Source organism: Microchirus variegatus, assembly GCF_963457635.1.
Source record: "Microchirus variegatus genome assembly, chromosome: 16".
Lineage (NCBI taxonomy): Eukaryota > Metazoa > Chordata > Actinopteri > Pleuronectiformes > Soleidae > Microchirus > Microchirus variegatus.
Window position 1 is genome coordinate 7,021,655 of NC_139817.1, and position 16,733 is coordinate 7,038,387.

Sequence of the window (16,733 nt, forward strand, 5' to 3'; positions counted from 1 at the left end):
TTTTCCTGAGTTGAAAGAATGAGCTGCCTGGTGGATGGTGCCCACACTGAAGCCTGGTCAATGTCACCACACAGACCTCGAACAACATCCAACCATCACCAAAAATGAGATCGGTTTGTTCTATTTTCTAAAATTCAACTCTGGGGCCATCGTATCCTAATCGTCTTAGCCATAGAGCTTGCCCTGTGCATTCCTCCCACAGTTCAAAAACATGCAATATGGGGATTAGGTGAATTGGACACTCTAAATTGAATGTGTGAGTGTGGATGTTTGTTTGTCTCTATGTCAGCTAAGATTGATACACCTCACCCCAGCGACCCTCATGAGGAGGATAAAGCAGTAGAAGATGGATGTATGTACATACCACCATGTTTTTACAGCAGCCCAAATAGTTACACAAGCCAAAGTCTAGTGTAATTCCCTTGGGCACATGGGAAAGTGAGTCCGTCAAGTGTTAAAATCTGCAGTCTCACCATTAGATGGCACAAATTTGTACAAGCTAAAAGTAATAAAAAAAAAGAAAATTGTCAAAGAAGTCTGAATAGCAGGTGTTTTCTTTGAATAGTGTTTTCCAGGATGAGGGAAAAGTGCCAGTGGACATTCATCTCAAGGGCAAAAACAGGGGGGAGACAGAGTTTATGAAATATTAAAATGTGCTCAGTACAGAAATAAACAGGGAAACTGAGCATGAGAGAGAGAGATGGCAGATGGGGGGGGAGGTGAAGTGAAGTGTGGTGGATGCTGAGGGGTAAGAACAGGGGAGGAGGGGGCTGGGATGAATGAATGAAATTAAGAGGGGTGAGACTTGGTGGGTGCATAGAGGGAGGAAGAGATGGGATGAGAGTGAGAGGAGGGGCGAAATAAGATGGATAATAAGTGGAGTATCCCCTCCCCCTGTGCTCCTGTGAAGAGGTGGGGGCAGCCTGACCCCCATCCCTCCCAAAGCTTTGTGAAACTTTACTTGGCAGAGGGGAAAGAGAGGCAGAGTGAGCTGAGAGAGAGCGAGAGAGAGAGAGGCAGTCCGGATCCAATTTAGGTTGAGAGGAGAGACGTAGGAGGAGGAGGAGGAGGAGACAGCGAGTCAGAGCGTGAAGTAAGAAGGAGAACTCAGGAGGTGAAATAGAGTCGAGGACAGTCATGGCTTTGCAACGTCTGGCAGTTTGTCTCGTGCCTGGATTAGACTTGAGGAAGCCGACTGGTCTGTAGCAGCAGCAGCAGCATCACTTGCGTCCATCACCATGCCGTCCGTCTCCCTCAGCTTGCCAGCAGCCCTGGCTGGACCTGCGCGCACCTGGGTCTGCCTGTCCTGCATGTTCTGGGTGAGAACACTTTTCTACCTGGACTTTTCCACCAGGGGGGTCATGTGCGATTTGTCTTTGTCATCACTTGGGACGACTGTAGCAGAACTCCTCAGACATTACATGATATACTGCATGCCACAGTTGAATCATGAGTGTGTTGAGTGGATGCGTTGAGTGTTGACTTGGCCACAGGATGCAATTAGCTAAACTGCTTTTGTTGTGATTGTTTTTTGTTCCATTGGGATAGAGAACTGGCACTGGAACACTCTGATCAAATCAAGCTGGTCCAAGGATCAGTTGGGTGGTCTTGTCTGTCGGGGGGTTGGGCAGAGGGGTTGAGACCCGGGCTGTGGGGTTGGGGTGGAGGGGGTTACTTGGCATAGGGACACATTTTCATGAGGAGGATATTATTGTGCAGAATTTACTTCTTTAGCTTCTTTCTCACCCTCGCTCACTCACTCCCCCTGCGTCCCGTTCGGTCTCACTCTAGGTGGTTGGGACACTCGGCTCTTTTCTGCTTTCTCTTGTATAATTCAATCTGCTGCGCATTCCCGCTCACAGTGAGGGGCTGTTTGTGCACTTGTGTTAGAACTCTGTGTATGTGTGTGCGTCTATGCTCAAAGCACTGCAAGAGCACCGTCCCTACATTTATCTCCCAACCACAGTGAGTGCTTTTACTAATTTGTGTTGATATGAAAGAACATTCCAGGCTCAAACACATACAGCAGCGCACGCTGCTTCTCCTCCTCTCCAGCTTGAATCGAGGATGAAAGAGCGAGGCTGAATAGACCATTGAGATCCATCCTTCCTCATTCTGCAAGCGCTCCTTTGGGACATGACTTCAAAACCAGTGGCGGAGCTGGAGTTCTCGGCGAAGAGACTGGATAATCTTACACAGCTCTTCATCAGTTAATTACCATTCTTTCTTTTGAGGAGCGGGAGCAGCGAGGTGAAAGGGGGGGGTGGGGGGTGGGCGGCTGTAAAAGAATCTCATCTCAAAGCCCCCCAGCTAAGCTGTGGGTCACTGATTGACTGCATCAGGACACTGTATGACAAAGCGATCTCATTGATGAGCACGGGGTTCAATCTGTGCACCTCTGTTAACAGTGGGCTCTAAAACCCGCCTTAATGTGGCCGCAGTGTATTTCAGTTGAATTGAACTTAATTGTCGTGATGCCAGACATTGTAAAAGTAGAGCAGAGTGAAAGAGCACTGCACAATATATTGTAAATTTACCGTCATCTTAATGTCGACATATTGCAAAGGCGGCTTGAACTGTGATAAATGAGCTTGTTCTTTGTAGCTCATTGTTTTTGCTTTGTTTTTATTTTATTTTAGCATTTTCTAGCACTATGGCAGCAGCTAAGTGGGTATAAGTTGCAATGTGAGACATAGTAGTTGGATTAAAATGAGTATTTTCACATTTATTTCAACTGTAACTGGTCAGTTTTTTTTTTTGTTTTTTTTAAAGGGTTTTTCATTTGAATTCGTGGAAAATGTTTGTTTAATTCTTTACTATGAAAACCACCTAGAAATAGAAATAATAAATTCACAGTTCGAGTCCTAAGCATCTTATACTACTATTTTTGAACTTCTGCGTGACACACTGAAAAGAAAACATCTGTTGATCATTATATTGACATTCTACCAACAATATGACATAAAATTGACACATTTTATTGTCCGTTTAGTGTCTACTTTGAATATAAATACATGGAAAACAAATATTGTGTATAGCTGTACTTGGGAAGGACAGATTATCTCTAAATAAAAACCCCGGGATGTTTTAAAGTCATCATACCGGGGGTGTAGGGAGATAATTATGCGAGTGAGAACCAGAGTTTGGGTTAACCCTAACCCTAATGAGTCAGGCTGACCATAATGCTGAGTTCACACCAAATACAAAGTGACATTCGCACTGATAGAGACATGAACGATTGATATTTATCCACCCAGATGGTCGTTTTTCTGCAAAACACTTTCATACCACAGTGATGTGTTTATGGTATGGACTTACTGCAACTGGGAAAGTAAGTACAGCTGGAATAACTGTAACATAGCAGTGAAAGGATAGGAAGACAGATGGAAAGAGAGGGAGCATGTGAGGGTGAGTGAGTAGGTACAGAAGCAGGAAACGGACCGTCTTCACCGAACCAGACAAGATCTATTTCTTAGCCTGGCCTCGTATAAGGAGGGATTTCTCTTGTCAGAGCAGGACGGTCTTTGGATAAATAGAGAATACATTTTTTCCCCCCAGCTTAGAGAAAAAAATAAAATGCTATAATACAGTATAGGAGATGACAGGAACAACATGAAAGACAAAGGAAATGGACAAAAGATGTGCTGGGTGAGATCAGAGGGCAGAGTAAAGTAGCAGTGGAACCACAAGGCCTTGAAAGACCTTCGAAGTGCTGAGCCTCCACTAAACACTGTGAATAATTAATGAATATGAAAATAGGTTTTTTGGGGGGAGTTTTATCAAGTTTCACAAAAAAAATCGAATGTCGTTCACTAAGCAACTGCTGTGACCACAGACTATGACTAAATACTGACTAAATCTGCAGTATGTTTTCATTTTAGCTGCATCTTCTTCTGCTTTTAGTTTGAAAACCGCGCAGTGTTTTTGTCTCTATGGTCAGAAACTGAGGCTTTTGAAAACTGTTTATGCAGTTACTACCCTCACCTTCTTTCTGATTGGCTCTTCTATCACCGTAATTTCTAACTATGAACACTTCACCTTCAGTTTCACCCTGTCTCTTACTACTATCACTACTACAATTACTAATTTCTTACATTTCTTACATTCCCAAGCATCTACGTTACTCATTACTACAAAATAAAAGTTGAGTTGGTGACGTAATGCCCGCTTGTTCTCGCTAGTTGTTTTTAGCGGCACCAGCTGTTAGCCGATCAACCAATACTTTTACTTCGAATACTTAAGTACATTTTATATCAGAAAATTACTTTTGATACTTCAATACAGTAAATGTCGGGTACTTTAAGGTACTTTTACTCAAGTATTATTCTAAAAGGTGACTTTGACTTCTACCAATGTCATTTTCTGGTAAGACACGTGTACTTTTGCTCAATGATCGCTTTCAAGTACTTTCTACAAGACTGAAAAGATGCATTGCACGCCAGCGTACATGTATCTCTCTATCGTTTGTTGTGGCACAGCTGTGTCAGTGTGTATTGATCCTTATCTAATCCTTCAGTCGCCCCAGCGTTCAAAGAAGTCCTTTCGTATAATCAATATCCATTAACTTGGTCCATTTAGGGATTTTGAAAAGCATTGCTCAGGGGAAATTGTGTCATCTTAGCAATGTAATTGTCATCGTCATCTTTAGCTGCGTACGCCTTGTCTTTATTTCTCATATCACTTGCTTATTTCCACTTACGTTTCCCCCCCCCCGATCTCTTAGCTAGTTTGATTCTTCCACCATCTGAGCAGCTGAGGTCACCTTTGATTTAAGGAACACGGTGCACATGTGGGGGCCCTCCCCTTTGAAATACGTTCCGATTTTCTGTAATTGTAACATCTGGGTTTTCAGTCTAATGGATTTGCCGTGCAGTGTGTGTGTGTGTGTTTCTGGCTTGACGCTCTCACACACACTTGTTGCCATCCCGAAGTCTCCGGGCCACTTTCATCTTTGTGTCACTCCGTGCGTGTATTCCCTTGATGGTGACTTGGTTGAAAAATCTCGAACAACGAAGGGAAGTTTGAACCCTTGCTCAGTTGATTTATGGGCGATGTTGAGCTTTGTGTAGTGACCTCCCCCTTCCCTCAGGAGACCCCCAGCCTTGTGCATGCTTCACTGAACACATTGGCTTTAAACCTCCCATGGCCTTCTGCGTTTCCCCCTGTGGGAATTTCAGGATTCCTGAAATTTGAACTCCTACTTAACCACAGATGAAATAAATCTAAATGTTGTACTTCACATTGACGCCTTCTGTAATTTCTCCTCTGTTAATTAATTGGGTGGTGATTGTCATCCCTAATGTTTTCCAATCTGTTGTTGGAGTTATAGGAATATTATTGCAAGATCTCAGTGTCCTTCAGACCTTTGTGTATAATTTAAAGTAGTATTACTTCACTACGTCTCTGAAATGACTTCATGTTTCCACTGTGGCCGTCCAAACTCAGCACTTCATGCGCTTACTTCTGTCACAGATCGTCTTGAGTCTTGAATCGTCCGCATTTTTAGAAATGGAAACCAAATAGCCCGCTCAATGTACACAGATTATTTGTTTTTTAAAGCATAATTTCTCCTTTGTTCGAAACATGTTCTCGAACATATATAAATCAGCCCCTGCTGCGCTCACATTTTCCTTCCTTGACGTGCTGCAGAACGTGGTTAATAAATTCACACAGGTGACCTCTCTCAAGGAAATGCTTGTTAGACACTTGAGGACAAGGAGGGTCAGAGGTCACCGTGGGAGAAGTGAAACCCCCTGAGAGGACTGGCCTCAGCTCAGGCGTGACTCGTGGAGTGTGGGGACGTGTCTGGACCTGGTCGTAATTAAGCTTTGACAGCCAACAGGAAACTGAGGCCCCCGCCCCCCCAACACTGGAGACGCAGCATTACAAAAAACCCTGCACCTTTGCTATTAATAATATTAATGAGATGGTAGTTTTGAAGCACGTGTCCTCACAATGGAGCGTTCTGTCTTACCACCAGGCTTTTTATTACTAATACTTCTTTATTACCGCAGATATTTTGTGTGAGTTGAGTTTCAACTTGAACTTGATGTTAGAAGATGCGAAGATGTCATCTATTTTCCAGGAAGATGCAAAATAGGCAGATAAGATAATCTATAAAGGAAGGTAGAACATATAAACACATAAACACATAAACTTTATTTTAGTACAATGTTTGAATCGCTTTTGCTTACATTTTATCAGAAGGTGGAAAGACCTTTAGACCTTTAGTTTCGGAACAGCTCCGTCCAACAATAAAGACTTAAATAGGGCTAAAAATGGAAGAAACCCCAGAAAGAGCCACAGAGATGACATCCCTCTTCCAGGATTAGCCGACCTACACGTGGTGTAGATGTGATACAGATGTGGTGTATACACAATCATGACAATAATGATGATGGAAAAACACTGATCTAGAACATCATCGCAGCTGGAAACTGCTGCAGATGAGCTGCATATACAAATTTCACTGGATTAAGGTTGCTGTCACTGAAATCCTTTGTTAGTCTTTGTTTGCTCACTGACCCGAGTCTCGAAAGGCTCCGACAGTAAATCTCGGAGAAGCTTTTCCAGTATCCCACAAAGAGGCTGGTCCTCTCTGTTTTCGTGAGGTTATGCTGTTTTGTCAAGGATGGACTTGAGCTGCTCTCAGAGGTCACTTCGCAGGTTCTCTTGCCAGCTCACTGCCAGTATCATCTCTGCTTAATGTCTGAGTCAGCTCACGTGAGACTGCAGCAGGAGAATTCTCCGGACATTACCACGAGATGGGAGAAGGATTATCCTCATCATCATCATCATCATTACCATCTGACATTGGATGCCTCACTAACTCAGTGTTAGAGCGAGGTTGTGGATTAGATTCTGGAGTCTGGACTTGTGCTTATTTTAACCATAAAAGGAACAGAAAGTGTCCTGTAACTTTTTTTTGTAACATTTTTCCAGAATAGTGTTCAATATCTGGCATTTGTTTACAATTTACTGCATGTTAAAGTAGTGTTTTAATTTAAAAGGAAGAAAACCCAAAAGTTTTATTTAGAAAAAAAACGGTGTAGATTTGGTTAAATTTGAAATTTGAACAGTATAACACATATTTAAAATAAAACTTGCTTGATTCTTTGTCTCAATGTCCAAAAACAGGCCAAATAAGGCAAACAGAGATGGTAGACTTCCCCCCATTCACGCAACAAGCCTCTGGCGGCCTCTGTTGGTCATATTGGCAAGTGCAAGTGTGGAAGCACAAACAGATAGACAGACATAGCCACTTAAAACAATACTTTCCACTCCGTGGGAGTGAAATTACTGTAATAAACACACGTTGGCTTTGACGTGCAAGGCCTCAGCTTTCAGAAACACTATCGGAACATTTCCGATAGCACAAACTGTCGTGTAATTACGGTAATTCCAAGTCTGCGATGCGCTCTGTGGAATCATTTGGAATAAACATCCTTAAAGGCTTCATCAACATCCAGTTTCTATCATGTAGCTGCTGTGGCCACAGTCCAGCAAAGGTTACCTGGACTTGCTTTAAAGGTCCAAAAAAAACCTTGGCTCCGAGTCTGCGGCAAGTTTCACAACCATTAAAGGTTTAATATCTTGTTTATCAACCGCATGCTTAGTACTGGAATCCACCTTATATGGCTGTGCTCGGTTTCCTCATGTGTGCAAACACAATCATCACACTGCTTAAGCTGGAGCGCTCCTTACATGTACATGGAGACTTAAACCTGGTGTTTTTCTTCATTGCCAGAACAGAACAAAGCAGCCAAGTCAAACACTGATCTAACCTGGGAAACTTTATCACTTCATTAACTCTCGGGCCAAAACTTGATCACTTGGGTTAGTGAGTATAAGAGTTCTGACATCCGTGGAGATTGAGAGTTGAAACTTTGGCTTTAAGTCTTTATTTCTTGACGTCGCCAGCAGCTGTACAGTCTGGTTTGTTTAAGGAGATGCCTTAAGGAGGCCCTTCACCAAACGCGACGCCGAGAGCCGGTTCACGCCGCGATAACCTCGAACCCTGGATGTGATCTGAGGCCTCCTGTGGATTCGCGTGCATTCAAGTGTGAGGCTAAATAATCCTTATTGGATGTGGCGCTGACGGCGTCGTGCTGTGTGCATTTATCCAAAAAGGGATTTGAATGCATGATTTTTTTTAGTTTCTACCAGTTGAACTCATGTAAGTTGACTGTGCTTGAGTGTCACAAGTCATTTGTTTGATTCATTCGATTTTTTTCTTCTTGTTTTATGTGTTCTTAGGCCGACGTCCAGGAAAGATTTTTATCTCGTTTGGAAGAACAAAAGACGCACTTGACTGTAAATTATGAGATCTTATCGTACGAAACAAAATCCTCTAAACACATATCATCCTCAATATTGTTAGAGAACACTCTCTGGTGATATATTATTTGTTTCATCAGTCAGGACCCGAGGCCTCTGCCAACCTACTTTGATATGGAACACATGCTTTTCTTCCCCCTTGGCAGTGCTCATAGATGATGAAGTTTGGATTTCTTTGATTAGGCCTCTGTTGGCTATAGGAGCATCTGTCTTTTGCTTTTGTTTGCGACTCATCGTCATCTTTCTTCCACATGTTTGGTTTTACTGTCGCAGGCTGCTGTATCACACAATACAGTGGTGAAGAAGTTCAGATCTTTGTTTCCTGAAACAGAGAGAGAGAGTGTGAGTGTCGCGGTGTGCCATTTGGAGAGTTTCACTTAAAACAAACGAGACAGCACATTTATGAGATGTCACTGTGGATTTGTTGCGAGATTTTCAAAAAGCACGTACCTGAATCCAGGCCATGTAACGACAGCTTCCTTGTGTTGCAACAATAAAAGACAATTTATTTAACTCTGAGACAGTAAATAACAAGAAGAAGCAGATACATGAAGATTAGCTGAAGTAGTCCAGCTTGCAAGTGTTGCATTGTAATCGGACTCTTGGCTCAAATGTGACTTAGAGCCGTTGCAGTTGTGTTCTCTCTGAAAAAGCAGATGCTCACAGTAAAAAAAAAAAGTAGAAAATACATGAGCAAGCAGAAGAGCACAAGCAGAATTAAACATTTCTTTATGACTGCACAGAAAGTCGAGGAAAGGATGTGGGCGGAAATGGTTCTTGTTAGTCACTGAGAGAAAGAGACCGAGACACAAAACCGCTGGTAAATCTCGATCAGAACACACGATGAAGCTGTTAGAGTTCCCATGTACTGGTGAAATGATGGGAAGATGCAAATTTGGTGATCATTCTTGTGCAAAAATGATAAAATCTTGGCCTTTTCCTTGCCTCCCGTTATGGTTTGGATGTGTATATGGCTGCCAGTTGAGCTGGCACACTGCGCATTTGACTGGATAAATTAGAGATTCAGCCACTTTATTGCCATTGTGCACACACTTCAGATTTCTGCATTTTCAGTTCTGTGTTATATATTAAATACTGTCTTTATAATGCTGTTTTGCAGGCCTGAGTTTGGTTTTAACTAGTGCTGGGCCGTTAACGGCGTCAACGGCGTTAACTGGTAAACGGTATCGGACACACAAGTCTTTTTTGGTCAGGTGTCATGGGAACGCATCGTGCATTAATGCGCGTTAATGTTGACGCCGTTAACGCCATTAACATGCCCAAGTTTTAACACCTGGCTTGTGCATGTAGGAGACTTTGCATGACTTTGAATTGCTGCAGAAAAGCCCCCTGTTTTTGCATTTTGGAGTTATTATTGGCACAAAGTTTCAGGGAGTTTGGAAAAAAAGTCTTCAGGTGACTTTTTGCCGTTTTCGTACGTCAGTGCACGTCCAAATGTCTACCATCTCCACTGCTCCCCCTTTCTCTCTTTCATTCCAAGTCCCAAATCCTTACAAACAAGATAAGATGACCACTCTTTGATCCCTCACAGTGGCTCTGATGGTCTGAGAAAAAAAAAAAGAAGAAGGGATATTTATTCCCCCTCTTCACTTCTGGATGACTGAGTAATTTCCTCCCCGGGATCTACCTCACTGAGATGAAATGCATGTCAAGAGTGGACTTAGAGAGAGAAAGAGAGGAAGGGAGGGGGGGGGTGGTGGGTTGGACGAAGGAGAGACTGGAATGCCTGGGGTGCATTTTCCCCCAAAATGAAAAGCAGGTGACTGTTCATTGTAGGGATGTTTGGTGAGTGGGAACTGGAGAGCGGAAGAAATGGGAGGAAGCAAAGATCGAGGAAAGAAAAAACCTCTTTTCTTCTTTCGGGTATTTTCTGCACTTGTTCTTTAGTGCGGCTGCTTACAATTAAGGGATTCACAGTCACTTCTTCAGCTGTTGATTGTTGTAACATGTCATTCAGGAGAAGTCGGTTAAATACCTAATTGGAAGCAGGCCTACAGTATTCTTTTCTTCTTCTTTCTTGAGTCTGCTCCGCATTTGTGCTGGATAAGATATCTGGAAAAAAATTTTGCTCGAGGAATTCTGATATTAAGCTGCCGCTGAGAGGCGTCGGAGGCTTGCTGTGTGTTACAGTGACCCAAATATTTCTGTTGCGATATGATCGAGACACGATATTAGCCCCCGTGTTCTTTTCAACAACGTGTGTGTGTTTTTAAATAAACTCAAAGCCACAGGTGGTGAGATTGTGATTTAACATATTTTTCAAGATATTTTTGCAAGTGAAGCAGATAGAAATCACATCACACGATGTCATATGTGTGACATTATGAAATACCAAAGTCAAAAATAACATTTTCGAGATTTCTCTGCATTCTGTACTAAAGACATAACCTTCATTTGTTTTCTTTATACGATAAGAAAGAATTAAGAATTATCATAACAAGGTGAATTATAACAATATAATGTCAGAAATGACATCATATATCGTTGTGATTCAAAACCTTTGCAATAATATTAGAGACACAATCTAGACCAATTTCACTTGGCAGATTTTTTGTTTTATGCCATTAAATTAAATTAAATCCGTTTTTCATCCCAGAAAATTGTGAAAAATAATGTCTTTCAAATGTCTTGTCCAAAAAACATATATTTTGAATTTACTGTCATAGAAGAGCAAAGGTACCAGAAAGTATTTACATTTAAGATTTAGGAGAAAAGCCTGGTAAGAAAGTGGGGGAAAGTATGGGGAGAGTACGGAGGTCAGGCCAAGTGGACGAAGACGAGTGGAGAGGGGTCAAAGGTCGGCTTGCCTTTGTTGGCTCCTGTTTGGCTGATGAGAAAGATGAAGAATAGCTGCCTTACATGCAAAACTGCCCAATGGGAAGGAGAATGTAGGACAGAACAGCAGAAGAGCGGTTGAAGTTTAAAATAAAAGGAATATTATAATGTGAGAATTTGAGTTTCTCAGGTAACATTCTGTGCACACTAGAGCAGTGTTTGCCAAACTTTAAATATCGGGAACCACTTTAGTATACACACATAGTCTCAGATGGAGACATGTAGTTGTCACCCCCACTATATCTTGTTAATCTGTCCATCCATGCATATACGGTGTCCCATACGAGACGACTGTGGCTGCGTCTGTGGGAGATTAACCCAGTTGTCTGTAAACCGTAGAGGTTCCATTTCGTCCTCTGACCTCCAGCACGAAGAACAATAGCGTCTGCTTGTGGGGGACAATGACACGGTCGCATGCAGTGTATACACTGAACAAAAATATATAAACGCAACACTTTTGTTTTTGTTCCGATTTTTCACGAGCTGAACTCAAAGATCGGAAACATTTTCTATGTATACAATAGAACCATTTCTCTCGAGATAATCCATCCCACCTCACAGGTGTGGCATATCAAGATGCTGATTCGACAGCATGAATATTGCACAGGAGTGTCTTAGTTGGATGGAACCAGTCGTTTTAACAGCAGCCATCGTCATTGACAGGTCATAGTTGGAAAGTTGCAGGTGTTCACCATCAACTGTTGGACTAAAACATCTTATCCTGTCGTTTCCTGGATTGTTTTTACAATCTTGTGTCTCCTGTTGTTGGAAAGTAAATCCAAAATCTCTTCCTTAAACATGGATACACATAAAGAAGCCCATAGAGAATTGAGAAATGGTTAGGATGATACAAGAGCTGGCGAGAGGAACATGTGTGGTTGGTTGCCGCGGAGACGAGCGAAACCTTCCGCTGGAGCAAGAATTGGAAAAAGTTGTGCGCGGCTCCGAGGTGCAGTGTGAGGTTTTGTGCTTTCCACTTGCGATTTGGAATTGTGCGAGCGCACGTGTGCGAGGTCATGCCCAAACGTCGGCGTAATCAGAGGTGATGTCATCTGATGTGTTCATGTGTCTATGTTGAGCCTCTTCCCGCATGAGTCACACACAGTTGAGGGGAGTAGTTTTGCTTTCTAAGGTTAAAGAGAAAAGCAGTGTTTTCGGTTACCTTATTCGGCTGGAATGTCTTCAGCGTCTGGAAGGGCTTATACGTTGCGTATAAGTATAACATTACACACACACATACTGAAGCTGCCTGGTGTGATTTAAAAAAAAAAGCATCCTTTTGAAGTTCGACAGTATTTGACACGTCACGTCTTTAAATGGATAACAATGTAAATAAGGGATACATAACTGGACACATTTGTTGTTTTAAGGCCCGTCTCTTTCCTGTATCCTCTGTTTCTTTAGCTATGCCTTGCTGTGTTCTAACATCCATGTGCAGTGTTATGCTGCACCTGATTGAGGCAGGTGTGTAAAAATCTAATTTAAACATGATCTTATTGTACTGTATCGGCAAAAACCTTTCAAAGAAGGAGCGATTTACACTCATTGTCCACTACTTCATCCTCCACATCAGGCCCGCGGGGAGTTGGGGCCAATCCCAACTTATATAGGGCGAAAGGCAGAGAGACGAAGAAGCTATAAGGGTTCCTTCTACAAGGGCTGAGGTTCTACCTGGAACCATTTGCTTCTGAAAGCAAAAAAACCCTTTCCCGAAGAAAGTGTTTTTCAAGGGTTCTTGGTAACACTAATAGTTCTACGACATTTTGATCCAGTTAACCCTTTAAAACCCATTTCCTGAATAAAGGGTTTTAAAAGGGTTCTTGGTGGAACCCTCCCAAAGGGTTCCAGGTGGAACCTTTATAAAAAGGTCCTACCTGGAACCAAAAAGGGACAAGTCGAAGAACCGTATATGGTTCTACTTGGCACACATTTCTAAGAGTGTACCCTCAGTTTAGAGCGTCCATTTTTACCTCTGCCTGTTTTTATACTGTGGGAGGAAACCTGAAAACCAGGGGAAAACCCATGTTCACAAAGGGAGAAGATGCAAACTCCGTTTAGAAAGTCACTTGGGTCGTGAACCTGGGTCAAGGCAAGCCACTACGGCTTAAATTGATGATTGAAAAGTAAAAATTGGCTAAAAATTGACTGAAAATTGGAGACTTTTCACTAAATTAGGATGGAATTTGTCAAAGTATGTGTGTGTGCGTGTATCTCTGCACATTCTTATGCAGAGTGCCTGTTGCGCCCGCGTTTGCTAATGAGTGTGAGGAAGAGATTATGCGTGCGCCTCTTAGGGAAAGGGAGTCTTGTTCCCAGGAGCTGCTCGATCCTGAACAGTGTGTGTGTGTGTGTGTGTGAGAGTCCACTCTGACCTCAGCTAACGGGGGTCCGTGTTGCCTGTCTGAAACCATTTCCTCTCTTTGTGGCTCATTTGAGAGCGAGTCGAGGGTGTGACGCGGGTGTGCGAGGGACTGACGAGCTGCGACAGGACGCTCGCTCGCGTCTCCCGTGAGCCTGAAACTCCTCATTTTCTCTGCTCCCCACAACACATAGCTCTCTTCATCACCCACCGTCTCCCCAAGCGACTCACCCTCACACAGCAGCCACCCCCCCGACCCCCCCCTGAACAATAAACAAACTGTGAGTGCGAGTGCATTGCTAATGATCGGAAACAATTAAGTCCTCACAAAAGGGAGCTGTCCCGCTGCATCGCTCGGTGCCGTATTTACATATAGTCTTTTGGAGGTTAAACGACTGCGGCTGGATTTCTGGTGAGGGCAAGAGGACTGAAATAGACACTGCCTGCTGAAGCTGAAGAGAACTTTTCATGTTTATGGCCTCTCCAGCCAGGATAGCAGCCATCCTGATGGGAAAGAAATTAAGCCTCACCCAGCAGCTTTGATGTGCCGTATCTCCCCCCAGTACTGATGCCCAAACCCAGGGTTTTAGAGCAGAGCGTGTGGTTAGAATAACGCTTATGAAAAACACAGATTGCAAATGTACATGTGTTGCTATTGTGGGACTGTCCTTCCACCCACTAAATCATTATAGGGTCTAAAGTAGAGCTCTAATCGACTAATAATTCATTAGTCTTTGCAGGCCCAGTTTCTAAAGTCATCTTCTTAAGTAGTTCAGGCAAAGTTCTCACCAGGAGGAGTGGTATGTCACATACGCGAGCGTGAGATGTCTGTCAATCAGCGCGCCACAACAAATGGTTGATGGTCAGGATTATTTTCTTCGCCCTAATTAGGTGCTTTTTTGTGTTTGTAAACCTCACCACAGGTTACTCGCTGTGCCCAAACACAACCACAGTCATTACCAAGAAATCATCATCATTACCACAAGTGGTTAGAACACTGTCACACATATTTGTAATGTAACTGTGGTGCAGAAACGACCCTGGAGCATGAATTAAAAAAAATAAACCCCATTCCTGGTCACTTTAATTTACCGCAGTGAAAATCCCCTAATATGCGAATCCGCCGAAGTCAGCTTGTTTACTCGTATCTTCTGTGTGTGTCGGAGTTCTTTGTGTTGATTATAGACGGATTTGATGAAGTCGTCGATGTAAGGAGGCGATCAGTGCGTTAGTCGAAAGCGATTAATCCAGTATTTTTTTGTCAGAAAATGCCAATCGGTGTTCACTAAACCTGGAAATCACCATGTTCTCAAGTGTCTTTTTCAGTTTTAATGATTTTTTTTGGCAAAGGGAGCAAAGAAAGCACAAAATATTCACATTTAAGAAGCTAGAAAATCAGAAAGCTTGTATTAATTGGTAAAAAGGCGTATAAATCAGGCATTAGAGCTCAGTACCTACTTAAAAGTGGAGGGAATTTCACATCAAGTGTGCCAGTGTACAATATACCTCCTGTACTTCACTTCATTCAAGACAAGTGGCATACCAGAGGACGTCTGGACCCCCCCTCTCCCCTCTCAGCTCTCCTCCCGTGTTTGTCCGACTGGATATAATGGCTGGAGTGTGAGAAGGATCAGAAAAGGTCAAAGAGGTCACTGAATAGTCGTCTTAATAGAGACACATTGCTTGTACACTACCGTTCAAAGGTTTGGGGTCACCTATACAATCTTTTTGCAGCTAGAATAGTCATTTACTACATTAAGAATGTATAGAGTGTATTTCTGATTAATTTAATGTTATATTCATTGAAAAAAAAGTGCTTTTCCTACAAAAATAAGGACATCTTAAGTAACGCCAAACTTTTGAACGGTACGTGTAATTCTGAAACATACTTGTTGAGGCAAATGCAGTGGACAGTGATTGAGTTCTCCGGGCGAGGGAGGTGAATGTGAAGGCTACAGTGGGAAAAAAAAAACATGTTTCCATAGCAACGTGGGCTTATTAAACACCCCACGATGCAGAGTAATTTGATTTGGAATCTGGAAAATGTATTGCACGCATTAATCATTAGGTGGATGAATGCGAAAGCACGGATTTTCACACTTCCTTTATGCATTAACCTACCATTTTATTAGGTTCACGTATTAAAGTACTTCACACAAATATCTAATCAGCTAATCACGCGTGTGTCCAAAACTGATGACTTCATTCCAGCCTGAACATCAAACGTTCCTTTGGTCTGATACGGATACCACATGTGAGAGGTTTATTGTCATATGCACCTTTAAAAAAAAAAAAAACCACAAACAAACAGACAAAAAAAGACTGTTTTGGATTATGTGATTTGAGAGTAAGACACTGTGTTCCTGTAACACCTGCCTGCGGCTGCATATTCCTGTGCTGTGAAACCAGAGAATTGTGTTTTGGTTTGCTCGGGTTGTCTCTTGCTCCAGATGTATCAGTTTCCCCACAAAGTGTGGCGTCATGTTTGCAAACTGGAGAACGCAAACAACCGTCCACCGTGAAATACTGAGAAAAGTCCTCCACATGAACTTAACCCCACTTACCGTCTCTTCCCAAATCCCCTAACATCCATTTCAAGACTCTCAACTCAGCAGGTGCCAGGCAGCAGAGCCTTGGCACGGCACGGCACAACACAAGCGTGAATGCCAGGGTGAAGAGAAGAAGACCTCCACCCCACTGCCATGGTGTGTCCTGTGCACAGCCATGGTCATTATATCGGCCTAACTAGATTAAAGTAATCATGTTACGCTGTGGTTCATCATAGCCAGGAGATGGAATGAAGGCACTGGCTGTGCTGCTGTTGCTATGTGTGCTCTGAGATACAAAACAGTTGAAATGTCACGTTGAACCCTGACACACACTACAGTTCATGAACGTCCACGTAAGCTCATAGATTGTGTAACAGCAGCAATTTTGCGGAATCGTAATACTTTTAGAAAGGTCTTTATTTGCTTTTATCTGGATGCTGAATGTCCACAGATAGTGGGCTTTTCCTCTGCGGCCTGGGTTAGAAACATAGAAACATAAATTATAAGCTTCTTGTACTATCATATATCACATTATATGATAGTATAGTGTTATCGTGAGGCTGAAATTCATTGAATTTTCTGTAAAACCTTGCATTCCTTCATGTAAAGCTTTTCCCACGCCCCGCCAAATA

General features: G+C 42.7%; 1 protein-coding gene across 6 annotated transcripts in view; it reads left to right on the forward strand.

Moving 5' to 3' along the window:
- tns1b (tensin 1b) overlaps positions 1 to 16,733 on the forward strand; it is a gene marked incomplete at its 5' end in the record, with an annotated part of 155,076 nt that overhangs the window by 27,468 nt on the left and 110,875 nt on the right. The window contains one exon of one of the 6 annotated variants that reach the window (XM_083902981.1): positions 1,159 to 1,319. The exons of the other annotated variants lie outside the window; for them this stretch is intronic. Coding sequence (XP_083759107.1) covers positions 1,239 to 1,319 — 81 coding nt within the window. Of the gene's footprint in view, positions 1 to 1,158; positions 1,320 to 16,733 lie in introns of those variants that run through there. 6 annotated transcript variants of the gene reach the window in all.